At 34.6% G+C, this 26272-nt stretch overlaps 1 protein-coding gene across 8 annotated transcripts in view; it reads left to right on the top strand.

Moving 5' to 3' along the window:
* The window catches only part of Dyrk2 (Dual-specificity tyrosine phosphorylation-regulated kinase 2), a 391634-nt gene that overhangs the window by 351006 nt on the left and 14356 nt on the right, over window positions 1-26272 (top strand). The window contains exon 1 of one of the 8 annotated variants that reach the window (XM_074130630.1): window positions 918-1001. The exons of the other annotated variants lie outside the window; for them this stretch is intronic. Within the exon in view, the coding sequence (XP_073986731.1) occupies window positions 933-1001 (69 nt within the window). The 5' untranslated portion in view covers window positions 918-932. Of the gene's footprint in view, window positions 1-917; window positions 1002-26272 lie in introns of those variants that run through there. 8 annotated transcript variants of the gene reach the window in all.

Below are 26272 nucleotides of genomic sequence, written 5' to 3'. Positions count from 1 at the left end.
TTAAATAAAATACAAAGGCCTAGACCCTGGGAATCGAACCCACTAAACCAACAATACATCTAAGTTATGCGGGGCCTCGCCTTTGACCGTTCGGCTATCGTGGCGCCTTAACTAAACCTCTCCTAAGCGCAGTAATTTAAAAGTTCGCCAAAAAAAAAAAGCTTGTCATCTAATTTTCCACTCTACTAGACCCAATTAAATTCTATATTTATTTTCACGGTAATTAGTTCTTTTTAGTTACTTTTCTGTCACCCCCCGCCATTTTTCCTAGAAAGTTTGTGTTACTGAGGCGTTACTGGGAATAGAGGTGGGCGTTAGTTAGTTAGGTGGATGGAGGAGGGTGTCTCCATTTTTCATTGATATTTAAAAATAGAAATTTCCATTGTGGGCGTTAGCGATCATTTTTCTAAAGTTGACATTTTCTCCTTTCATCTTTTTATTAGATTTCTCAAATTCTTTTCTGGGCGATAAACGTCTGCTGTAACTATGTAAAGAAATTCTATCTTATAGATTGTAGTCGAGCTTTATTAGCTTGTATTTAAGCTTGTGCCAACTATATGAGAAAATCATAATTAAAAAGTTGAATTGTAAACAACCAAATGAATTCTAATCGGTTCCTCGGTTCGCCGGAATGATTTTCGCAGCATGCCCCTTAGCCCTTCATCTAAATATTCTATTCTGTAACCCCCTCCTCCTCTACTGAATACACAAAACCTATAAACTGAGCGAAATAAAAATTTTTATGTACCATTAAACAGTTAAATTCGTACTTTTAGATTATTATTCCTTATCTCTGTGGAATGGTATCGCACATTATTTGCGTAGTTCATTGCTTTGTGAATCATTTTTTTGTAGATTGATGATTCATACGTCACTCATTTCTGGCTCCCTTTCCCCATTCCCCTCTTATCATCGATTTATTATTGTGAAATATGCCTTTCGGATTTGATAAGAGTTTTGTATGTTTGTTTGTATTGTGTATATTAGAAAATATTGATAAGGTAATACAATTTATTTATTTTTTTAAAATTTAATTAATTGCTCCTGTCTTACCGGTATTGTTTAATTAAAAATAAAAAATTTATTAAATTAATTTCAATGATGAATGCTTAGCGGTATTCTGGATTCCAACGTGGAGATCACAGGTTCGAAACCAGCTGCTGGTCCTTAAATTTTTTTTCTTTCCTTAGGAGCTTCTTACCGCTCACTGTCAGTACAGTGTTGTCAGTAACAAGAGAACGCTATCCGAAAACCGGAATAGTGATTACTCCTTTGTAACGTCTCCAATCATATAATCTACTACGAGCTAAATTTTCCGTTCGTATCCAATCCTATCTCTGTTACGCTTCCATGACAAATTATCTGCCTACTTGAATCTGCTAATCCATTCCCAGGACACTCCCGTCCACCTCTCTCCTTAGAAGACTTAGTAGGCTCTGTGATTCTCTAACCGCTGAACGTTACATCCTAACAAAATCCAACCCCTTTCTAGTTTGGCTGTCACATACTAGCTCTGAAGACAGTGCTCTGTGATTGGCTAATCTTATCGCTTGCACGCTGTAAATAATTTTCACGATTTTTCCAAAATTTTTGAACTGTATTTTTGTTTTGTTTTAATTTTGCTCAAAGTACTAAAAACTTCTTAAAAAATCGTAGTTGTTTTTGTGGAAATCACAAAGTCCTGCTGAAAATTTTTCCGATAAATGGCACTTCCTTACCCAGTCGATTTTCTTGAAATATGGAAATTAAGTTCTCTACAGTTTCATCCAATATCCGTTGTACATACCAGGTGGGTTGTACTGTCTAAATTGTCAAAACCATTTTTTTGTTTCTCAGTCTAGTCTAGGGGGGGGCCACAAAACGCATATTTCCGGCGGAAATCTGCACGATCACAATACTTCCTATCTTACGTAAGAGGATGTATAAAGTGCGGGAGGAATAATTCTGCCCAGAGTTGAGAAATGGAGGTTTTTATCCACAATTGCTTCACATTCAAGTACAGCCTGAAATGGATACTAGATTCAGGATTCCCCCTATTCCCGTTCTGTGCGAAATATTAGGATAGCCTAACCCTTTTTCAATGAGCCGAAATGACGCATATTTTCCTGGGACTAGCGGCTACGTTCTGCAAGGCAATTGATAACAGAGCTCCCTTATAATAGACTGGGACAGTGAACTGACTAGCTCTATCACTCGGACGGGGTTGGATATTCTTCTAATAATTCAGCCGGATTGGACAAGAGTAAGCTATATTCCAGCCGCCTGCGGGGGCGGTTTGAATGGGTCGAGGGCGGCCTATTGTCGTCATTGTCAGCTGCAGGTTCTCATTTCATTTTATTTGCTCTTACCTTCGTGTAATCTCCTTACTTACGTCGCTTATCTCTCCATCACCACACTTCATGTACACAGTAATCCACTGGGGATGGAGATAATATTGTTTACGTAGTAACAAGAAAAGTAAAAATTGCGCAGAAAGCGATGCGTATGAGTCACTCACAGCTGTTTCCTTTTTTTATTAAATAAATATTTTAAAGTGAATATAAATAAAATTATTTGAATTTCAATAAACCAAGTTACTTCATAATTGTTTTTTGCAAATGTAAATTGAATCAAACAGCAGCCAGCTGTATTTGTAACAAAGTCGATTATCGGCCTTGCTCTTAATTTTACTTCTGAACAATCGACCCACATGCAAATTTGCATCAACTTTTAGCTAACTCGAGTACTAACAGAAAAGATGGTACGTTATTTTGTTATTGTTCTACCAATAAATAGTGCCTACATACTACTTGTAAAGTGTATCAACACATACTTTAGCTGCTCTGGTTTAAAAGTGAAAGTAGTTAGTGAGTAAGACGTTTGCCAAACTTTTTGTGATTTGCTAATCTCCTTTAATTCTAATTTAGTGCCAGCCTCTGTACTTGATTTTTTTTTATTTTATTTTGATATTTACTTTCTCTTACTAGAGTAAGGGATTGGCTGAGTGGTTACCGGATACTGGATTCCAACGCGGGGATTCTGGGCCTCGAAACCAGCTGCTGGTTCTTAGAGTTAGAAACTCTAGTAGATCTCAGCTCACGGTCTGGTGATGCGGCGTGTTTTCTGTAACGAGATTGTGTTCTGGAAAATTTTTACAACTTATTTTTTAATCGAAATGTCAAGGTTTTTCCTAGATTAGCGATAACGCTAGGTAAAATTTACCAGAGTAAGAGGATGTAGTGTAGTCGTCCCAGATTTTCAATTGTAATTCTCCACCGGAAGTATCTGGAACTCAAAAAACAAAAAATGCAATAAGTTGATATTTTCAATATTTCGTACTTAGCTGCCACTTATAGACGCAGGGGTCGCCAAACTTTTTTTGATCATGGACCCCCCCTATATAATTTTTCGAAATCCTCCATCGACCTCATCATAAAAGTAATTTTCAATTAATTAAAATAAAACTATAGGTACTGTGATTTGTACAAATTATTTTATGATTTTTTAAACATTTATTTAAAGTAATTTTACATTGTTTAACAATATTTTTATGAAAAATGTTCTTAATATTTTAAATTTAAATACCTTAATACAGTAGACTCACAGAAATTCGGACTTCTGTGACTGACGGCCGGTCCGGATTTAATCCGGATTTCTCGGAGGTTGGTATGACTGATGATTTCCGTCTTTATGGCGAACAATTATGATAATAATGTGTGTTAACGTTTATGTGCAAATACAACACACACAAGAGTGAGTTTCCGAAATAAGTTACAGTATAAACACTCCGAAATAATTAACGGTAAGCTGCTGTTCTGTATTATATTGTACAGTAGTACTGTACTGTAATAATTAATAAAACACTTTTTTTGTATTTACAAACTGAAAAAATACATTAACTTGCAGTTTAAATAACATTATCTTTTGAAGAAGTCCTTTAATGCTGGACTGTTTCACAGTTTTAGGTCGTTGTCTGGGCCGCAATGTCCCTCAACTTCCTCAAACACATAATGTCGGCTGCGGATATTCTTTCCTTGTTGAGTAGTAATGTACTCTAGCGCTCCGTCTAGCATTTTAAACCTTTCTGAATGTGGGATAAGATTTGCCTGATTCTAGGTTAGTTCTTTTTTCTATATGCCAAGCATATACGAGTATGTTACCTTATATGAAATCAACATTTTTTTCGTATTTATTTGCAAGAAATTTTATTTCTTTAAATAAAAGATCATCGATCCGGACTACCCAGAGTCTGGACTAGGCCGATCCGGATTTCTCAGAGTCTACTGTATTTATTAAAGTAATAAATAATTATAAAAATAAGTAAAGTAACTAGGTATTGCTTCTTAATTAATGGAGATGGGTGTGCTCTTGGTGTTTCTTTGCAAGGTTCGCTATATTGGGTTCGAAACTGTTTTTCCTTCGACCCCCCCTGGCTCAGATCGACCCCCTACTTTTGTTAAATAGACCCCCTGGGGTCTATATAGACCACTTTGGCGACCTCTGCACTAGAGGATGTCAAAAAAGTAAGGTATTTTTTTTTTGGTTTTTTTTGGTCTCGTGGGTTACTGTATCAGTTTTACCAACTTTTAAGATTTTCAAAAAAAAAAATGCCTTAACGATTTCCTTGAGACTTAATATGGTTTTAGATACGTGGTTAACAAAAATTTTGAATAACATCTTGAATAATTTTTGTTTAAATATTATTTTTGAGGTTTTATTTTAAACAAATATCAACTGCGCCATTATAAAATTTTAAATTCTTTTGAACTTCATAAAAGACAAGGTTAGCGGTGTCGATCTTTGTGTTTTCTCCCCCCTCTCTCTCGCTCTATCTCTCTCTTTATCTTGTTTACTCAAAATAGATTATTATTTTTTACTCTCTCTATCTTTCTACACACGCGTGGGTTTATTAAAATGTTAAGGTTATTTCATAAGATAAATCACCGTATGATTGACTCACTATAGATTCAGTTTTTTTTTTTAATTTTCTTTTTTCTATTTTTATCGCTCGCGTATTTACTTTAATCAAAAGGAGGGGGGAACCCCTGGAATACGCTACTTTTTTCTTACTAAAATTTATATATTAATATACGGGGGTGATCCATTTAAGACGCACCAATCGCTAATCAACTTTTTAGGAAAGCGGAGATCCGGAAAAACCGATTGAATAAACTATATGTTTTTTTAGCCTACTTTTGCAAATTTACCACCCCCGGATGCTGTATCTTCATTTTTGGGGGAAGTTAACAGCCAAAAAGCTGATCCGGGGTTTCATAAAGACCACTGGTTTTTTGACTATGATTAGTGAAAACTACATAAAAAAAAAAAAATTGTGAAAAATGACGTTAACCCCCCGGTTTCGATATCTCGTAATATTAGTCGCGAGATACTTATTTAAGATCAAGGTTACAATTTTATCTTATTTTGTGAAAGGTTTTCAAATATTAATTTCCCACCCAAAAATACACGTTTTGGGAGGCGAGGCCTTATAACGGCTAAAATGAAGATACAGCATCGGGGGGGGGGGGGGGTGAAAAAATGTGAAAACTAGACCAAAAAAAAAATCATATAGTTTACTTCGTGAGTTTTTTTCGAAATTCCGCTTTCCTAAAATGTTATTAGCGATTGGTGCGTTTTAAATGGATCACCCTATATATTAATATTAATATATATTTATATTAATATATATTTATATTAATATATATTTATATTAATATATATTTATATTAATATATATTTATATTAATATATATTTATATTAATATATATTTATATTAATATATATTTATATTAATATTTATATATATTAAGATATATTTATATTAATATATATTTATATTAATATATATTTATATTAATATAAATTTTCTTAGGGGCCGGAATTAATATAAATAATCTTATACTTATACTGGATTCCAACGCGGGGATCCTGGGTCTCGAATCCAGCTGCTGGCTCTTAGTAGTTTCTTTCTCAGCTCACTGTCCGGTGATGCGCACTGTTTCGAGAATGTGTTCTGGACATTTTTACAACTTATTTTTTTAATCAAAATCTCCGGGTTTTCCCTAGATAACATTACCGAACTGGGAAATTCGTTTTTATTATTTAGTAGAACAACAATACGAGTCATATTTGGATCTAATAAATAAAATACCTAATTTTATTTATTTATTTTAATGAATAAACAAATTGTTGACGTCAATCTTTTAACTTCGTAAATGCTTAACTTTTTTCCCCCTGAATAAATAAAATATATAAACTAAATTTTTTTTTCTCCATTTTTATGTTGTGTTTACATTACAACCATTATGTTTATGTTTATATAAGCAAAAAGGTTATTGACATTCAATATTGTACAAGGTCTGATGAAGAAAAATAAATTAGTCTTTTATTTCAAAAAACAAAAAATAGCGTGGGATTGTGGGATTAAAAAATAAATAAATAAATATCAAAATAAAACAAATACATTCTATGTTATTTTCCATGTGAGTCCGCTTTTTGGAATTTTAAAATTCTTTATTTTTGACATAAATTTGCCTAGAAATGGTTTATAATGAAGATGTATATTTTCTTTTGTTTATTTAGTTTGTCTTTTTTGACGTCATTTTTTTTTTTGGTCCGTCTATGATTTTGTTGTTTATGGCGCTTTAGTAAAAGCTCAATAACTTTTTATTGACGTACATTTTGACATTTTTGATAAATATTCTGCTTCTTTATTTTTTTACATTTACAGATTACTTCCTTGTGAATTACTGTTATCGAAAAGTCAAGTAAGAAAATGAGACGATAATTAGAAAACGGAGTGATGAGAAATTAGTGAAAAAATATAAATCGCTTATCCGGGTAAAGGATATTAACCGAAACTATTTTGGAAGCAAGGCGCCACGTTAGCCGAGCGGTTAAGAGGCTAGACCCGCAATGCTAAGATGTATTGCTGGTTTAGTGGGTTCGATTCTCCCTAGTCTAGGTCTTGGATTTTATTTAATGGTTAATATGAGAACTTTATAGTAAAGTATGTTTGCTAATCGCCTCCATCCACGACACCTAATATTGGGTAGTTGGACGTTAAGCCCCGCCTGAAAAAAAAAAAAAAAATGGGCGATTACTTTACTTTACTCTATTTTGGAAGCAACAAAATACCAAGTTGAAGCTTACTTACAATTTTTTATGCAGAATTTACGCGTATTTAAAATAAATGAGTGCATCACATCACCGTTGGTTATCATTCACTAGTACGATAAGTTGCAACGGCTTAACCTAATTGGTCTGACTTGACTCATTATACAATAAATGATACATAAGTAATGCCTGTTTTTTCAGGCCGGCTTTACTTCCAACTACCAAATTTGGTATCGTGGACGGAAGCGGCTAGCAAAATATACTTCAATATACATTTCTCATTTTAACCATTAAAAGTAATACGAGACCAGGAATTGAACCCACTAACCAACAATACATCTTAGCATTGCGGGTCAAGCCTATAACCGCTCAACTACCTTGGCGCCTTATACATATGTATACGATAAGAGATCCATTTAATGCTTATAATCCATTTAATACAGGAAAATAAAGCATCGTAATGCCTTGGGGGAAGTTCCATGTACAGTTCTTACTCACCATGACATTTCTTTGATCTGACGCAGAAATTCCCCCTAACGGAGGTAGTCCTGTTAGTGATTTCTTAGTCATATGTTTTAATTCGGGATAAAGCAATGTCATATTGTTGTACCCAATACGATGTTATACGATTCACCCATTTTGTAACAAAGTGGGAATGCTTAGCTTTAGATCTTTTTTTTCAAACTTATTCTTAGCATGCGCTTGAACGTCTTTTAATCAAGACACCGTCAGTATAAAGTTGCAATACTTTTTTTACCACGTAAGAAATAGTAAATTGGGTTATTTTAAAACCGACTTACACTATTTTTAAAATAGAAGGTTAAATAAGGATGTTTCATGTTAAAATTATTTGATTTTATTTTGTATATATTTATGTTCCTTCTTGAAGTGAATTTGCTCTTTTCTAGCATAACGTGTTCCATTTGTTTGTCCGTACATATGTCCGAACATGTGGGGTGATCGTTTCCTGTTTACTCGAACATTCTATCCTACATATATTCAATGTAATAAAACATACGAATGTACGCGTTTGTAAATAAATCATGTAAAGATTATGCATGTATTCTAAAATGGCAAGAAGTTTTCTTTTAAAAAATAAAGGAAGGACTTTTCCTTTGCTTTTGTTTTTCCTTGAGGTCTGAATTTCCAAAGAAATCCAGCTTTGTGAGATCTGCAAATGTGAATGATTTTTTTATTAGTTATTGTTCGGCCATATTGTTTTGTTTTATTTTGATTTCAAGTTTCACAGACTGCTTTAAGTGAAGTTATGGTAATCGATATTTTCTTCAGAAATTCTTGCTTTGCAGCCTTGAAAAGTTGGCGCGAAAATGTTATGACGAAACAAAAGAAAAAATTCATATAATTCAAACTGGCTGCTTAAATTATTGTTTTTTTTTCTTTTCTCTGTGTCGTCATTGTAGAAAGGGGAAGGACTGCTGCGATCGTGACTCTTTTGGGCGGTGGGAAAGGGGAAATTCGATTAGAGTATTTGGAGGAGCGGTTAAGCTTACCATTAACGTGTCTTATTAGGCCTCGGCGCCAAGGTAGCCGAGCAATTATAGGCTAGACCCGCAATGCTAAGATGTATTGTTGGTTTAGTGGGTTCGATTCCCCTAGTCTTAGGCCTTGTATTTTATTTAATGTTTAATATGAGAACTTTATAGTAAAGTATGTTTGCTAGTCGCCTCCGTCCACGTCACCTAATTTGATAGTTGGAAGTACAGCTTGCCTGAAAAAATAGGCATTACTTTACGTGTCTTATTAGTGGAATAGGACATCAATTTTGTACGGATTCGAACCTGGAAATGAACTGAGTTTTCTGTGAAAGAATTTAATCCCAGACGCTGTAAATTTTATAGGTCTGGAAAAGAAGTATTTACGAGGGTCGTTTGAAAAGTCCGTGCAAAGTCAGAGAGATAGCACTACTGGCGCGTATCGAGGTTATGTTTAGTTAGTAGCATCTCTTGGAAGAACACACACCAAGTTTCAGCCAGATCGGTCTATTTCTTTGTGTTTGGCATTCGTTTGAATCGAGGAAGTCGAGTGATTTTCAAATCGTGTGAAGTGTTGCAAGGACGGTTTGCAGCTGTTCCAGAAGAATCCGCAGGACTTTAAGCGTCGTTTCGTCACTGTGGATGAAACATGGATACATCACTACACTCCTGAGACCAAAGAACAATCTAAACAATGGGTTACCAAGGGGGAATCTGCGCCAAAAAAAAGCGAAGACCGTTCCTTCGGCCGGAAAGATTATGGCGACTGTCTTTTGGGATTCGCAAGGAATAATCCTCATCGACTATCTGGAAAAGGGTAAAACTATTACAGGTGCATATTATTCATCGTTATTGGTCCGTTTAAAAAACCGAGCTGCAAGAAAAACGCCCACGATTGGCCCACAAAAAAGTCCTTTTCCATCACGACAACACACCAGCTCACACCTCAGCAGTTGTGGTCGCAAAATTAATGGAAATAGGGTTCCAACTCGTTTCACATCCCCCCTATTCTCCAGACTTGGCTCCCTCGGACTACTATTTGTTCCTCAATATGAAGAAATGGCTGGCGGGAAAAAGATTTTATTCAAACGAGGAGGTGATTGCAGAAACGAATGGCTATTTTTCAGACTTGGACAAATCCTATTATTCGGAAGGGATCAACAAACTAGAGCAGCGTTGGACGAAGTGTATAAGCCTAAAAGGAGACTATGTTGAAAAATAAAAAAGGTTTACCCCAAAAAATTAAGTAGTTTTTATTTTTGCACGGACTTTTCAAACGACCCTCGTATTTATAGAAGTGATTGGCCCATGCTAATTGTGATTTGTCCCTTGAGTACCTAAAGGAGACCAACATCATCCTATACGTGATGTACGAATAGGGTGCGAGTGACCGTTTATAATTATTATGTACGGTTTTCTCGCTTACTGAACGCCAGAGATAAGGTATTAGGTATTGGTTAGATTTTAAGTGAGGGAGGACTCGGGTCTGCGATAATCTTATGGAAGGGATCTTGGGGATGACCAGAGTTTTAATGGATGCAATCAGTCACAAGTTTGAGAATTTTGTTCCCTAGTTTTGAATCCCTTTTTCCACCAAAGAAAATCCATTTTCAATAGGGCACTATTACTAGTGAGGGGTTTTTTGGTGTTGTACTACCTATTTAAATAAATGGGAGAATTAAATTTGTTGCCATGTTTGATGGAAACCTCTTCACGGGAAATTTGACTCTCTTGCAGCTTCTGTATGTTGTTTTACTCTCGTGAAAATCTATCCCAGTTTTCCTCATTAGAAGAAAAGTTTTCTGGAACGATTTTCCAAAAAAATTTCTTGCAAGTCAGAATAAATAAAATAATTTTGTAAAATTAATCTTGTTAGCAAATTAAAACCAATTTTTGCCTCATCTTTGTGTTTAGGTTACCTTTCTATAAATATCGAAGTGTTGAACATCTGTCCATCTGTGGGCGGTTAACTAAATAAAATTTCTATTAAAAGATTTTATATCAAATAGTTGGCAGTTCTTTTATAGTGTAATAATTAAAATTTGTCCATTTTAATGTAAATATAGCCAACCAAGGTGAACATAATAAAATGGAATTAAAGAACTTAAGAAATGTAATAAACTTTAGAGAATCTTTACGTGGGCCTTATTTTTTATCATTATTTTTCTTTCTTCCTCATTCTTATTGTTTGTATTGAATAATTTATTTTACTATAATTTTTATTGATTCATTATTCTATTTTTATTAAATATTTAGAATTTTCTTGACTCACGTTTTCTTAAGTAACCCCAAAATAAACTTATTTATTTTCTACTATCTTGGACTTCTTTTTATACGATGATTGTCGCCTATAAAAATTGATGGACTTTAAATTGCCTAAACCTATATTTTTTTTTTTTTTTTTTTTTAATGATGAACTTGTAGTTCAAAGGTGGGGGCAGAGAGACCTGGAATTCTGGATTTCCAATGTTAAGGCGCTTCTAATCACGGAAGATCTCAGAACTGAATGCCTTCAATTCCAAGATATCGCGCAGAACATGGTGGCTAACATATTTGTTTTCTGCTAATGATTATTTGAAGTGAGATGATTTAATTTGTAGAATGAAAAAATTAATGCCCAGTTTCAGTCATTATAAACTTTATTCTGCGGAGCTTTCGATCTAGGGACTAGCTCCATCTTCAGGGCTAATTTACAATATACTGCTTTACATCATTAAAGGGTTGGTGAGTCTTCTGTCTTGTCTGTTCATGGACATTTTCCATCCCATTGAAACTATGATTCAGTAACCAAAAATAATGAACAGTAATTAATTTGTAGAGTTGTTTATTTACATGGAACTTAAACATCTTTTTAAAAGTCACTTCTCTCAAGTTAATTCAAGACTGCGGGCCGGGAGGGGTAGGCCTTACTCTTAACAATGTCTAGGTCTCTTTGGAATACGTACATCTTTCGATATGTATGAAAAAGATTTCGTATGGCCGAAAAGTTTTGACTCTTCTAAGCAGAAAATTTTCTTGCTTTTCTTAACCCCCTGGGGAGACTTAACTTTGTTAAGCTCGGCAATAGATCCCTGAGGAATATAAACTACTCGGGATATAGCTTTTTTTTTTTTTTTTTTTTTTTGGCCTTATTGTACACCGCAAATTAGCCATTGGTAACGTGCACTTGCGATTAATTTAAAGTTGAACAGTCGGATTTAGTATGTGTTGAAACGTACACCTTGACAGATGTTACGAGGGGATATAATTTATTTCTTTTATATTGTTATTTTGTTTGTTCGGATGTAGTTGTATAGTTCTCGGTAGATGTTGTCTGTCTGGTGCGTCAGTATAGTATGTAAATCGGCGGGTAGAGGGCAGTCTGTCTTCAGTACTGCCTTCCACAGCTGATCCCTGCCGTTGGTATATTTGTCGCAGGCTAAGATTATATGATTGGCATCAGCTATTGACTCGGAATCACAAGGACATGTAGAGAATTATTTTAATGTTCTCTTAGTTCTGACAATAGGAAGTATTGTAATCGTATGGAAATTTTATAATTTGTGACTATACCGGAAATACATTTTTCCAAGAGTTCTATACAAAAAACATAATTCTAGATCTTTTAGATGATACGTAGATCTAGCTCTAACTTGGTAATAGATAGTCATTTCTGGGCACTAATGTTTTCACGGAAACCGAAACAATGGCAATCGATTTTTTGAATCGATGAAACTTTTTGTATTTTTTTTTTTACCCTTCACTTTTTTTACGATTTTTTGACGCCGTGGTTCCCCAAGCTTTTCATATACTTGGTTAACATTCTTTAAAACATCGATCTCTACTAAGTCGATTCAAAATTTGCACATCAATTATCATTTATATACATACAAATGTTTATAAAATACAAATAACAATCGTGTGTTATATTTGTATATATGTATAAAGAAATGATCTTTATTATTTACTGAATTTCTGCTTCAGTTTTTTTTTTTGAATACGTGGGCTCTTATCCTGGACAGACTGGCCTAGAAGTGGGGGAATGCTGGTTGTCCTTGTATCAGACAGTCCCGGCCGTGTGTACCACACACTTTAGCCCGCCCGTTACATATCCCGTGGGTTGGTGTACAACCGTAATAGTGCAGTGTTGTTGATGCATACAACTGGGCAAAACATTTCAGTTAATAACTCCAAGAGAAAATAAACAATTATTCATCTTTTATTTATTTTATTTACTTTTTAGATTTATTTTTTATTTTATTTTTTTATTTGAGCGTGAATCAGCTGGTTTTATTGATCAGCTGACGGTTCGTTTAACTGCGCATTGTGATAGTGTCATTTGTGTCATTTTTGTATGGAGCTATGTTAGTAAAGGACATGAAATATTCTTTGTTTACTGTTCAATATTTTTGGTGACTGATTCATAGTTTCAATAGATTGTGAAAAAATAACTGCCAGTTTCAGTCATGATATATTCTTTATTATGACGAGCTTTCGACTTAGGGACTAGGTCATTTTCAGGGCTAATTTACAATGTAATATTTTACATCATTAAAGGTTTGTTGAGTCTTCTGTCTTGGCTGTGCATGGACCAGACCGATTACACTCAGTCCATGAACAGGCAAGACAGAAGACACACTAACCCTTTAATGATGTAAAATATTATTTTGTAAATTAGCCCTGATGATGACCTAGAAACTGGCAGTTATTCTTTGTTGTAAGTTAGTATCCCCAAAGAATTTAGGGAACTAGAATGCTATTCTTGAAATTAAATTATGTTGGGGTTTTCTACAAAATACAATATCTTGGGAGGATACCTTCAGATGACTCTGCGTTTCTACAATATCTTGGGAGGATACTTTCAGATGACCATGCATTTCTACAATATCTTGGGAGGATACCTTCAGATGACTCTGCGTTTCTACAATATCTTGGGAGGATACTTTCAGATGACCATGCATTTCTACAATACAATATCTTGGGAGGATACCTTCAGATGACTCTGCGTTTCTACAATATCTTGGGAGGATACTTTCAGATGACCATGCATTTCTACAATATCTTGGAGGATATCTTCAGATAACATCATGTTTTCTACAACATCTTGGAGGATACTTTCAAATAACCTAGGTTTTTTCTGGGAGATTTGTCAGTTTACCTATCTATAAAGGTTAAAGGCAAATTAAATGTTATTTAAATTCCAAAGTTTATGATAGTAAACGGAAGGAAAGCTGTTCTGCTGCACCAATAAAACAATTAAACGAGTTGCACCACATTTGTCCTCTTTTTGTGAATAAGTCATATAACTTGATATAGAAACAGGTGATCTGATTTTTATTATTATTACCTTCGAAAACCCATTTTTACGACCAATTAACCCACCAATCCAAAAAAAAATACAGGTGAACACGATGTCAGCCTGTAAACAGGATTTAAAGATGTACTTAAGAGAAGAAGTTTTAAGTTCTTAAAAGCTTGTTTGAATCCATTTAATGCGGGCTTAAAGTAGTTTACACCTGCAGGATAGATCCTGTTCTTGTACACCTGCTATCTTAAATTTTATTTTATTTTTGTTTCATTTAAGGCGCATCAACAACACTCTGGAGTTCATTGGCGCGTGCTCGCTCGTCTAGAGTTTCATTTCAGTCCACTTCCTGTCATCGTACAGTGTTCCCTCGTCATAGACCATCACCGGAAACTGGAGGCCGGTACTGGATTCGAAACGGGAATTCAGTACTCTTCACACTTAGCCGAATCCCCTCCAAATAATAATTGTCATTACTATCAGAGATCTTTATTTAGGCCAAATATTGGCCCGAAAAAGAATAAATATTATTTTAGACAATGCTTCTTATATTTAGATTTAGGTTAAAAACTCTCGATTAAACATAGTTATGGAAAACAAAACTTTTAATCATTTCTTTTTATATTCTTTTAATTAATGAAAGGCCATTTTATTCAAAGACATTTATTGTTTATTTTCTCACTTTTCAATCAATATTCTTTTACAATCGCTAGTGGTTCTTAACCTTGTCCTCATCTCAGGTTATGTCTTGTACACCTACTTTTGTTACTCTTACGATTATCTGTCCCAATTCTCTTTCACTGCTTTCTCAACAACACTTGTTGATTACCCTGTAATCTAATTTATATTTTCGTCAGTGTTTTCTTTTTCTTTTTTTTCGGCCCTCCGACAAAGGAAATAAACAAACTATTGTTCCAGTCAAGCTTAGGTTTTGGTACAGTACGAATGGAATTAGGTATCCTCCAAGATATTGTAGAAAAACGAGTTTATCTGACGGTATCCTCCAAGATATTGTAGAAATGCATGGTCATCTGAAGGTATCTTCCAAGATATTGTAGAAAACCACGAGGTCATCTGAAGGTATCCACCAAGATATTGTGTTGAAACACGTGGTCACTTGATATAGGTATATTACCAAATCGACACATTATTTTCAATTAAATTTTTTAACAATGAGATTTTATGAAAGTATCCATTACTAAGTAGGTAACGCCCTAACGACACCAAAAAGGGAGCAACTAGATGACCCAACCGCTTTTCAAGTAACTTATCGTAATAGGTAGATTCAGCTAGACAAAATACCTATCCGATGAGTCGTCATTTCCGGTCACACTAATTGAGATTCTTCACCTGTGCAGGTGTTTATTTTTATTTCTGACAGTGGCTTAATTATTGCTCTAACCATATTTATTTTACTGACAAAAATTTACTATTCCACAGTTTTGCTAAAAATATTTATATAAAAATAGATCTTATTCCATTTTTCATATTTTAGTTTTGAACCAGCGTTGAATTAGTTTTATTACTACTATTATTATTATTATTTTTTAATGATTTAAGGCGAGTCAACATCTAAAGTTATTGGCGCACGGAGCTTTATTCAGCGCACTGCCGGCCTCCGGATAGTGTTCTCTCGTTACAGACAACACTGTCCATCACCGGACAGTGAGCTGTAAGAAGCTCCTAGAAAGAGAAAATCTACGGTGCCTGCAACTGGATTCAAACCCGGGACCTCCGCGTGGGAGTCCAGTACGCTAACTATTACTAATGTAAGGCACATCAGAATCTAAATTCTTTGACAACCGGAGCTTTTTTTTAATGCATTCTCTGGCGTTACAGGCAACACTGTCCATAGGAAGCCTCTGATAAGAGACATGTAATAGCCAAGTAGCTCGGATTCGAACCCGGATTTTCAACGTAAGAATCCAGTACGCTAACCAATGAGCTACTAAAATCCCTTCTTTTTTTTAGTTAGTCCTTAAAAATAATTTCAAATTCTAATATTATTTCACTTTTGGGGCTAAAATAAAAAAATTACGTGGTGGACTTATCTTTATAACATACTTTTAACCTTCACATAATTTTAAAAATAATATTTCGTATATTTAAAAAAGGGCTACACAAAAAAAAAAGAAAAGAGATACTTTAAAAACACCTTCACTGAGTAGCCCTTCAGATTTTCGAAAGGGTTCTCCAATTTCCGAGTAAAAGTAACGTGAATGGAGAACACTTTCATCTAATACAATCAAATTTCAATTATTACATTTGTATAATAATTGTGACTAGAAAGTAAACAATCTAATGTAATCGCTTGAACTGGCTGACTCTATTAAGAGTTATTTATTGAGTTTAAACGTATAAATTATGTATACACAGTGATATACATAGTCAGGTGAACATGTAACAATATGAACTTAACTTTGTTACATTACTATGTGTACATGATATGTGTGTCTGATATTTACTTTGTTACATATTACAGTTCGTAGTGAAATCTCTTGTCGTATGTCTATTCGATTTATTTTTTGTTTTCTTTCATGTAATTGCATGTAATTCGTTTAAAAAGTAACAAGTATGGTGTAAGATAATTCACACGCATGTCTTTTAACTTTAAACTCATTTCCTGTACGACTAATTTTTTTTTTTTTTTTTTTTTTAAACGAATAATTACAAAATATATATTTGGTCATCATATAATATTATATTTGGGTGTTATTAGTTGGTACAATAAATGATACGTTCACTGCTTCATTGTCTGCATACATACAATTAGAAGACTAAGTTTAAAATAAATCCGTAGAAACAGTTTATTGAAAAGGTAGCCGAGCGGTTATAGGCTAGACCCGCAATGCTAAGATGTATTGTTGGTTTAGTGGGTTCGATTCCCCTGGTTTAGGCTTTGGATTTTATTTAATGATTAATATGAGAAATTTTGTAGTAAGGTATGTTAGGCGATTATAGGCTAGACCCGCAATGCTAAGATGTATTGTTGGTTTAGTGGGTTCGATTCCCCTGGTTTAGGCCTTGGATTTTATTTAATGATTAATATGAGAAATTTTGTAGTAAGGTATGTTAGGCGATTATAGGCTAGACCCGCAATGCTAAGATGTATTGTTGGTTTAGTGGGTTCGATTCCCCTGGTTTAGGCCTTGGATTTTATTTAATGATTAATATGAGAAATTTTGTAGTAAGGAATGTTAGGCGATTATAGGCTAGACCCGCAATGCTAAGATGTATTGTTGGTTTAGTGGGTTCGATTCCCCTGGTTTAGGCCTTGGATTTTATTTAATAGTTAATACTCGTATGAGAACTTTGTAGTAAAGTATGTTTGCTAGTCGCCTCCGACCAGGACACCTAATTTGGTACTTTGATGTGTAAAGCCCGCCTGAAAAAATAGGCATTACTTTACTTTTACTTTTACAGTTACCTTATTTTGTAGCAACCTCTAGAACCTTTACAAAATGTCAAACTTGAACATCCTTAGCGATTTTTTTTATTTTTTATTAAGTTCCAGTGCATATTGTACTTGGAATTAGTAAGAACTACTTTTTAACACTCCTTCAGGGGACCTCAAATCCGATATTTTATGTGTAAACTCTAAAATATGAAATCTACACGATTTTGCAACACTAGTGTTATAAGAGAATATTCTAACAGCTAACATTGTTCATAAGAGAGTTAAGAGGCCATTGAGAGACGACAGAAAATGGGGCTGGCACTTACTACCTGGGACAAAGTGTACTAGGATCTAATGTGGAGGCGTTAATAGATAAAGCCACTATCGCGCAGGGTACAAGGTGGGGCGGCTGTGGGATATGTCGTCAAGTGGTGGGTATAGAGAGAGACAAGTGAGGACGGAATACATTAATGTTCCCTTGACTTCATCTTCTGGTGTCCAGGATCCTCTACCATGAATACTAAATGCACAACATGTGCCGCCCCCAGACTTGATTACCCTCCAAACCTAGATTACATGGTCCATTCATATTAAAGCACTTTTTTTCCTCTTTTTTTGATGTCCAATCTACTGTAAGAATACTTAATTATTGCTGGACTAATTAATACATTAATAAGTGCGTGTTACTCAATTATCTCTTCTAATTTTAATTTTCTCTTACCTCTTCTTTCTATGTTCTTGTGGGGGTGTAAAACCTTCAATGGGATCGGTGGCATAATCTTAAAGGAGGAGCTTAAGAAGGAGAAGGAGCTCAAGAAGAAGGAGGAGCTCAAGAAGAAGGAGGAGCTCTAGAAGGAGAAGGAGCTCAAGAAGGAGAAGGAGCTCAGTACAGAGTAGCGACCGGGCAGGCATCTGTTTGAGCAAAATTACAACCAGAAGAGATACTGAATCTTACCTCAGTAATAGTAAAACTAGGCCACACCAATGGATTTCCCACACGGAGCATTGTCAACTTAACAGATTCATACCTGCAGATTTGTAAGTGGAGATTGATGAAGACTCCAATTCACAACTCCTGATGGATAGTAGCTGCAAGAAGATTTAGGAGCTCCTAGCTACAGGGATTGCTGGATATTGAAGGTGAAGGGATGTACCCTTCCTCTGAACCATCACAAGTTACCTGAGATCTTGATTTGGAAGGGAGTGCTATAGCTGACTAATCTGGCTGGCACCGGTAGTTGTACGAGACACATACTAAACATCTTTAAAAGGTCATTTACCCCCTCCCATCCACAACATACACACACAAATACAAATTTTTCTGAAAATCCAAAGATCACTCAATGTTATGAGAATTTTAGAAATGTTTCGAATCCGCAGATGTGCAATGAGGGTGCCAAGTGTAAAGGAAATCGTTGTTAGAGCTTTTCAAGAATATCTAAAAATAAAATTTAATGAAAACTGCTTTCACTTCAGGTTGTTGGATTTTTATCGCCATCTTTTTCTTTAAAAAAAAAAACCACTATTTTGGTACGCGAACAAGTATTTCCGGTTGGAACTTCAAAGACATCCAACATTTTCGCCACAATCAAAATGTTTTCTTAGTTTACAAGATCAAGTTCTACTTTAACAGCTGTATGGCGGGGGGTTCTTTCAGTTTCTGATTTCAGTTACCGTTTTCTCTCAGTTGATACAGTTGTTGTTGTTTTCCTGTTAATTATTGGAAATTTCCTTATTTCCAGAGATTTAGTTAATGGTGGACCAGCTCATTGGGAATGGTATTCCCTCTTTGCGAGTTTTACCAGAACTATTTTTACGTAATATGTCGTAATTTAGACGTGTCGCACATTCAGTATGAATATAGTTGAGTACATATTTGTTTTACAGTAGTTGTCAATGGGGGGGAATCCCCTCAATAATTTCTGATATCCAATTTTTTTTTACCTCATTCATTTTTTTCCCGAAGTATTCTAATCAGTAGACTGATTCATATTTATTTAAGAGGCTGTACAATCTATTGTTTTAATTTTCATTAAAAACTATTGGTTCCTTACAAGAATTAGAGTATTCGCAATCCTATTTAGACACACAGCAATTATGTCTCCTCTCCTGCTTCTTCCTCTACCGGTCTGTTCCGGAAGGCATTACAGCCCAAGAAGTTTTTTGAATGGGTTTGGTAGAGACAAAGTCCTTATCTCTCTCTTTACAAGGTTTCTGGGACTTAATTAAAACTGTCCGGTAGGAAAGTTGTATAAGGGTTGATCGTCAAAAACTGCACGAAAAAGCGTAACGTTGAAAAACTCCCAACTTTGACAATTTTTTTCTCTTTTTCTATAAAAGATAAAATTCCCAAATTTTCTTTAATTTGGCAAATCCTCCTTTACAACTGTAATTTTTTTGCAACAACATAGATATAATAGATTTCGAGAAAAAAGTTGCTGAAAATGAGCAAAAACGGCATTTTCAAAAATGGTTGTTGTTCTTCTTCTTCTTGTTCTTGTTCTTGTTGTTGTTGTTGTTACCTTTTTTGTAAACTGCGTAGCGCCTAAACGCGTGAACCGATTTTTCATGAATGAGGTGTCATTCGATTCGGAATTTCATGTAGATGTGCCTTTTGGGGGTCTCGACGCTGTACATCGAATGGGAGAGGAGTTAGCCCCCTTTATGTAAGGCCACCTCCAAAATTATTATTTCTAATTTCTCTGTAAATCTTGGCCTGATTTTGATAAAATTTGGTAGGATGATAGGGTTAGGGCTCCCCTACGTAACTTTAAAACGACATTCTGCTCTTACACTTGTTAAGAGGAAGTATAGCAATCGTTTCAAATTATCGAGACGTGAACCGATTTTCATGAATGAAGTGTCATTCGAATCGAAATCTTGTTCAGACTTGTACTTTAAAAGTCTCGACGCTATGCCTCATAAGGAGGGGAGTTTGCCCCACCCAAATAATAGACAAAAAGAAAAATCTATCCAAAAGGTACAAAAATCTCCTTAACAAAAACTTACAGTTTAAAATGTTAAGTATAAGGGTTGATTAAACGCCAAAATGCACACAAATCAGCAGGTAACCAACATTTCATTCATACTTCATTGATATTATTTAAGTAATTTTACTGCATTAACTTTTTATTAAATTTTTTAGAATTTATTAGATGTCACAGACCCTTATGCTGGCCAGTTCATTCATAATCTGTGACATCTAATAAATTCTAAAAAATTTAAAGCTAAAAAGTTAATGCAGTAAAATTACTTAAATAATATCAATGAAGTATGAATGAAATGTTGGTTCCCTGCTGATTTGTGTGCATTTTGGCGTTTAATCAACCCTTATACTTAACATTTTAAACTGTAAGTTTTTGTTAAGGAGATCTTGTATCACGATATGATCTCCCTTTGGAGATCGTACCAAAGATCTCATACCGAAACTTAGCGATTTGTAACGCAATCAAACAGGAAATGAGTCGTCTTTTCTTCCTTTTCCTAGAAGCCTCAGCCTTTGCAAGGGTTTTCTCTTTCTTTTCTTTTTTTTTTTTTATCAATTAGATGAATTATCATCATGGTTTTTCTTAGTTCCAGAGCTCTTAGATTGCAAAGTAGTGATTCAATGTGATATCTCAGGTTATAAGAGACGGATACCACTTTTCCTGTCTTTAAGGAGTACACACTAGGGCTGAAAAACCATCTTTCCATGGGACATCCAGGGTGGAAATGTTTTCTTATCCTACTGGCCGTTATGAGAAAGTTTTAACGCCAGTTTGGGGTTAGGATGAAAACGTGTGACGTTACCGGAAACACCGCGTGGTTAACCGGAAGTGAATTTTACAGAAAAAGAGTTTTTTTCCCTAATTTTTTTTAAGCAATTTCCTTTTCTGAAGTAGCACGCATTTAAAGTGAAAATGTTTTATTTATTGAAGTTAAATTTTTGTTTTCAAATAGCAGATTGTAAGAAAAATTTACTCACGCGGTAAGAGGAAGTCTTGTGAGTTGGTTCATACCAGATTTTAATAACAGGTGCCATTTATTTAAAAAATAAAAACAAAAAAAAAGATAATTTTGTTAATTCTTAATTTTTCTTCTTCTTATGGTCTTATCATTTATCAGATAACTTGACCACCCAACATATGTAATGAAATATCTGACGTAAGCACACAAAAAAAAACCTGTTGAATTTACATTGATATTGTTCTACTACCATGATTCCAAATTTCCAAATATAGATATTTTTATAAGGACGTGTTTTTTGTTTTTTAATAAATATTTAATCAAGAGGAAGTCTTAAAAAACATGTATGAATAAAATAAAAACAGGTGGTGTGCGTGAAATCGATAATGTATTATATATTTATTTCTTTTTAAATGCTGCATACAAAAAACTGTTTAAATAACACCTGTAATTATATAACGGCATTTTTCTTTATTAATCATTTATTTTCGAGACAAAATTTGCTCTAATTATTAGTTAAGTTAGTCTCGAAATTTTTTTGATGTAAAATATCTAGGAAATCTGGTTATTTCTTGTTTTTTTTTAAAAAAAACATTACCTTAAAATTAACTGAGTAATTTGTGTTGAAAAATATATATGTATTGTAAGGTAAACGATTAACTGTAAATAATTTACATCTATTTAGGGTAATGAGCTAAATATAGATTCTGCTTTATTTGTCAACGTTTGAGTTTTCCTGCTGTCCATTTATAGTTTTATTATTTTAATGTATTTATTTCTAAAATAATAATTAAAAGGAGGAAGGGATTAGCCGAGTGGTTAGCTAATACTGAAATTCGATGCGTAGTTCACAGGTTCGAATCCAGCTGATGGCCCATAAATTTTTTTTTTCTTCCTAGGAGCTCTTTAAAGTACTGATTGCCGGTTACACAATAGCACTGCTACCTTTCCTGTTACTGGGGAAAGTAAGAGAATTTAGCTTCGTATTTGACGACAGAACTGAATGGGACCTAGTTTCTTGTCTTGTGTTAGCTGGGAAATTCCAGTAGGAAATGAAAATCTAAGAGCAGCAAAGCTGGACTGAAACAGCGATACTCGGTGAGCTGGATCAAGTAGTGGCTCTGAAATTATTTAATTGACACGGACCCAAAAAATTTCCTCTTTTCCCGAATAGTCAGAGAAAATACCTTGGTCCATGTTTGAAGGTATAAAGGCACCCAGATTTCTTGATTGATAAAGTACTGTTCGTATATACAAGGGACATTCAGTAAATAAACAGACACATTTATTGAAGGAGGCGTTTGATGCAGGAAATTGAAACTTTTGTAAGCGTTAGTTGGTAACACTTGCGAAGATAGTCCGTCAGCTGTTCGATCTTTAAGGGCTTAGTTACGATGGGGCGTGTCCGCTCGAAGAAAGTTCTCTTGGAGTACAGTGTTCTGTGAGCCGATTTTTTTTTACTTTCAGAAAGTGTAGAACCGTCTGCAATATTCTCTCGGATGAAGGAACAATACGGGACAGCTGTTGTATAACTGGGGCGAGTTTTTACACGTGGGTGGAAACGTTTAAAAGTGGCTCTAAAAGTATAAGCGACGTGCACCGCTCCGGAAGTGGCTTAAGGTCCGATTTTCTTTAGTCTTTTTGGAGGAGCAACGCACCATCAACAGCCTGTGATCTACTCACGGACATGATAGAAACAAAGTCAAGCTCACGCTGATGAAGAACTGTCCAGGATGACAGAGGAAAGGCGTGCTTCTTCTTCTTCTTCTTCTTCAAGACAACGCTCGACCTCATGCAGGAAACTATTGGCAAAGTAGGTCGGGTGCTCCTCTACCTTATCCTACTTACAGCCCTGACCTTAACCCTTCGGATTTTTGGTGTAACTGGTGCGATAAAGAAGCTTAACGTGGCGTCAAGTTCAAACGGCAACGAGGAGCTAAAGAAAAGAGCAGAAAACTGGCTTCGAGATCAAGGTTACTGAATTCTCCGGCGAGCAGATAAGAAGAAGGCTGACGTACAGCTAATTGTCGTTATACTGTTGAATGACTTGCTGCATTTACAATGAATGCCTCGCATTTCACTTAATTGTTCTTTGATACCTTTGTCTCACAAAAAAATGATGTAAGATCTTATTGCTCATGCGCGGTGAAGATGACTATTTCATCAGGTATTCCAAGTCTGCGCTATTTCCTACGAAGCCTACCATTAAATTTTGCGTAATTATAAGTATATGCCTTACAAATAATTTCAAAAATTTTTTCTTTGAAAGTAATTTAGAATTCAACTCATGTCTCTCTGACTAATAACAGAGAATTTGAATAACACTTCTTTTTTTTCGGTCGAATTGATAAATGGCACCTGTCTGTCCTTGATCGGAGTTTTCTCATTAGCAGCAGGACATTAAGTGGTGTACATTTCCCAAATCATTGATTTCGTGTCTATAGTAAGTGACAGGTAAATTGTGTGTCGTGCTTATTTGTACCCTTTTCTTTTACCACTAAGAGTGTAGATGACCTATTTTTAATTTCAAAAATAGAAAATGTATTACTTTTGTTAACTTTGCTTTCATTACAAAAAATGTTGACTCATTAAAGGTGACATTTCCGTTCGCATGGTTTTGTTTAAAAACCTGTCAGGACCTGATGGGTGGCCACGAAAGCCAGAAAGTTTGGTTTTTGAGTTGTGCTCACTAAACAGACCAATTTTTTTAAAAAAAAGCACTTTCAAGGAGTCTCAAGAGCACTTAAAAAGGAGTGATTTCCGGTGTAAATTTGATATCGATAATTTGACATCGCAATTACTTTAAAAAAGAGGAAATAATGTTGCATTGCTATTGTGTGAAGTGATTTCCGTAAAATGTTTGGGTCCGAAGTGCGTAGATATCCTTTGATTCTATCCGTCAAAAACCACATTTTTTCGTTCTCACAGGGCTTGAAAATGGTTATTTCCGGTGTAAACCTTCTTTTATAGAAGAAAATTATGATCACGTCAGAAGAAGTACAAAATAGATCCTTCTCATTTCATACAAAAAAAAGAAATCCTTTTCAAAACCATTTTCCGAAGTAGAAAAAAGAAAATCAACCACGTAAAAAATAAAAATTCCCTATTAATAGTGGGTTACGAAACCTTACGTTGTCTATTTTCAGGGTTTAAACTGAATTTAAAAGGTCACAAGGGGTTGTCGTCCATGTTCTACATTAAAAAGCATTAAATGGGCAAAAAATAGTATGGTAATTTATAAAGGGCTTTAATTAAATTATTGGTGACAATTTTGCTGTTATTTATTAACCGACAAGACCTAATGAAGTTAATTGATAGATCAATATTTGGTGGGGGAATTTTATTAAAGGTCATGCTGTGAAGTGATAAGCATGTAAAGTCCCAAAAATAGGAGTAATCGAGTTACCCAGTTGAATGAAGAGAGATGGAGGCGATATCCCTACAAAGAGAGTATTCAATCTATCAGTTACGGGCTTATCTTTTAGTTTTATTTTATTTTTTTTATTTTATTACGTGTACATTATTATTACGCTGTAATTATATTGTCTTGCGTCATCATAGATTCATATCTAATTACAAATTTTTCCTACGTTTTTAAATACAGACATAATTTTTCAATTCATAAAATGACAACAAGTTTTATCGTATTCAATAAAAAGCTGGCTTGGAACAGGTCACATTATTATTCTCAATGATGTCTTTCTTACAAAAAAAAAGGAAGGTGCCACGATAGCCGAGCGGTTAGAGGCGAAGACCCGCAATGGTAAGATGTATTGCTGGTTAGTGGGTTCGATTCCCGGGGTCCTAGGCCTTGGATTTTTATTTTATTTAATTGCTAGTTGCATCCGTGCAGGACACCTAATTTGGGTAGTTGGACGTGTAAAGCCCGCTTGAAAAAATAGTCTTTACTCTTACTTAATACTTAAAGGTTTAAATCATATAATCTTTCGAAACTCCGGACTTTAAAGCACATACTTTCCTCAAAATGACCTAAAAGTTTATTTTTCTTTGAAATTAAATTTAAAGACCTCCCTAGCGGTTGATAGAAAATCGTGGAAGCCATTTCCGAAATGTCTAATCAGTAGATGGTACATCAAGGCTGTTCCTATTCATCTTTTTTTTAATCTATTGAGTGAAAAGAAGCCGTACAGATCATCTTAAAACGGCAGGACAAAGTCCCCACTCTCTCCACTTTTATTACTCTTAGTAAAAATACCATGTATAAAAAATTATACGATAACAATTACATAATATTAGTAACATGCAGATAAAGAAGGTCGTTTGAATATTTTTATACCACTCCTAGAATTGGAATTTTTGTAAAAATTCATTTTACGAGTTTAAATGCATTTATTCTGCTATTAATATTATGTCATTGAATAATTATTCAATAATAAAAAAAAAAAAAACATTCGTAACAAGTTTTAAAGTTGCACACCCCCCCTCCCGCCCCAATGACACATTCTAGCAGACATTCAGTTGAACGCTAGCCACTGGTTGCATGAATATTTATACTAGTCCTCTCACTTCCGGGTATGTTGGTCACATCGCAGCTATAAAAACCGTCATCCTGGTGTATCTCTCTCTTTCACTCTTTGGCAACAATTCTCTGGAGATAAAAAAAACCAACAAAAACCAGAGAGACTCTGTTTTGAATGTTTCAAAATGGAAATCTCAAAAAAAACAAAAACAAAAAAATGCTACTGTGAGTTGGGAAAAAAATAAGTAAAAAGGAACAGAATGTGATTATGGTTGAGTAGACAACACAGCCTCCTTGAGAGCATGAATGACCCGAAATAAAATTATAATAAGTCTAGTGTGGAAAACTCTCTTTTCAAATTACTACTATTCTCGACTTCGTGACGAATTTTGAGGGCTCTGTGACACACAGTCAGGCCACCTGATGGATCCCAATCTAATACCTAAAGTTTTCACTTACTGCGATGTTTAGTTTTTAATCAAACAAAAATTTAAATTCATTCGAACTTCTAAACATTTAAAAAAAAGAGAAAAAAGTTGGTTATATTTATAGTTGCATAAAAATAAAGGTATACGAT

The sequence above is a fragment of the Rhodnius prolixus genome, unplaced genomic scaffold, assembly GCF_049639745.1.
Source record: "Rhodnius prolixus isolate KJV_2025 unplaced genomic scaffold, Rpr scaffold_4, whole genome shotgun sequence".
NCBI classification, from domain to species: domain Eukaryota; kingdom Metazoa; phylum Arthropoda; class Insecta; order Hemiptera; family Reduviidae; genus Rhodnius; species Rhodnius prolixus.
The sequence above is the reverse complement of the archived record's forward strand: the minus strand, read 5'-3'. Positions and strand labels throughout refer to the sequence as shown.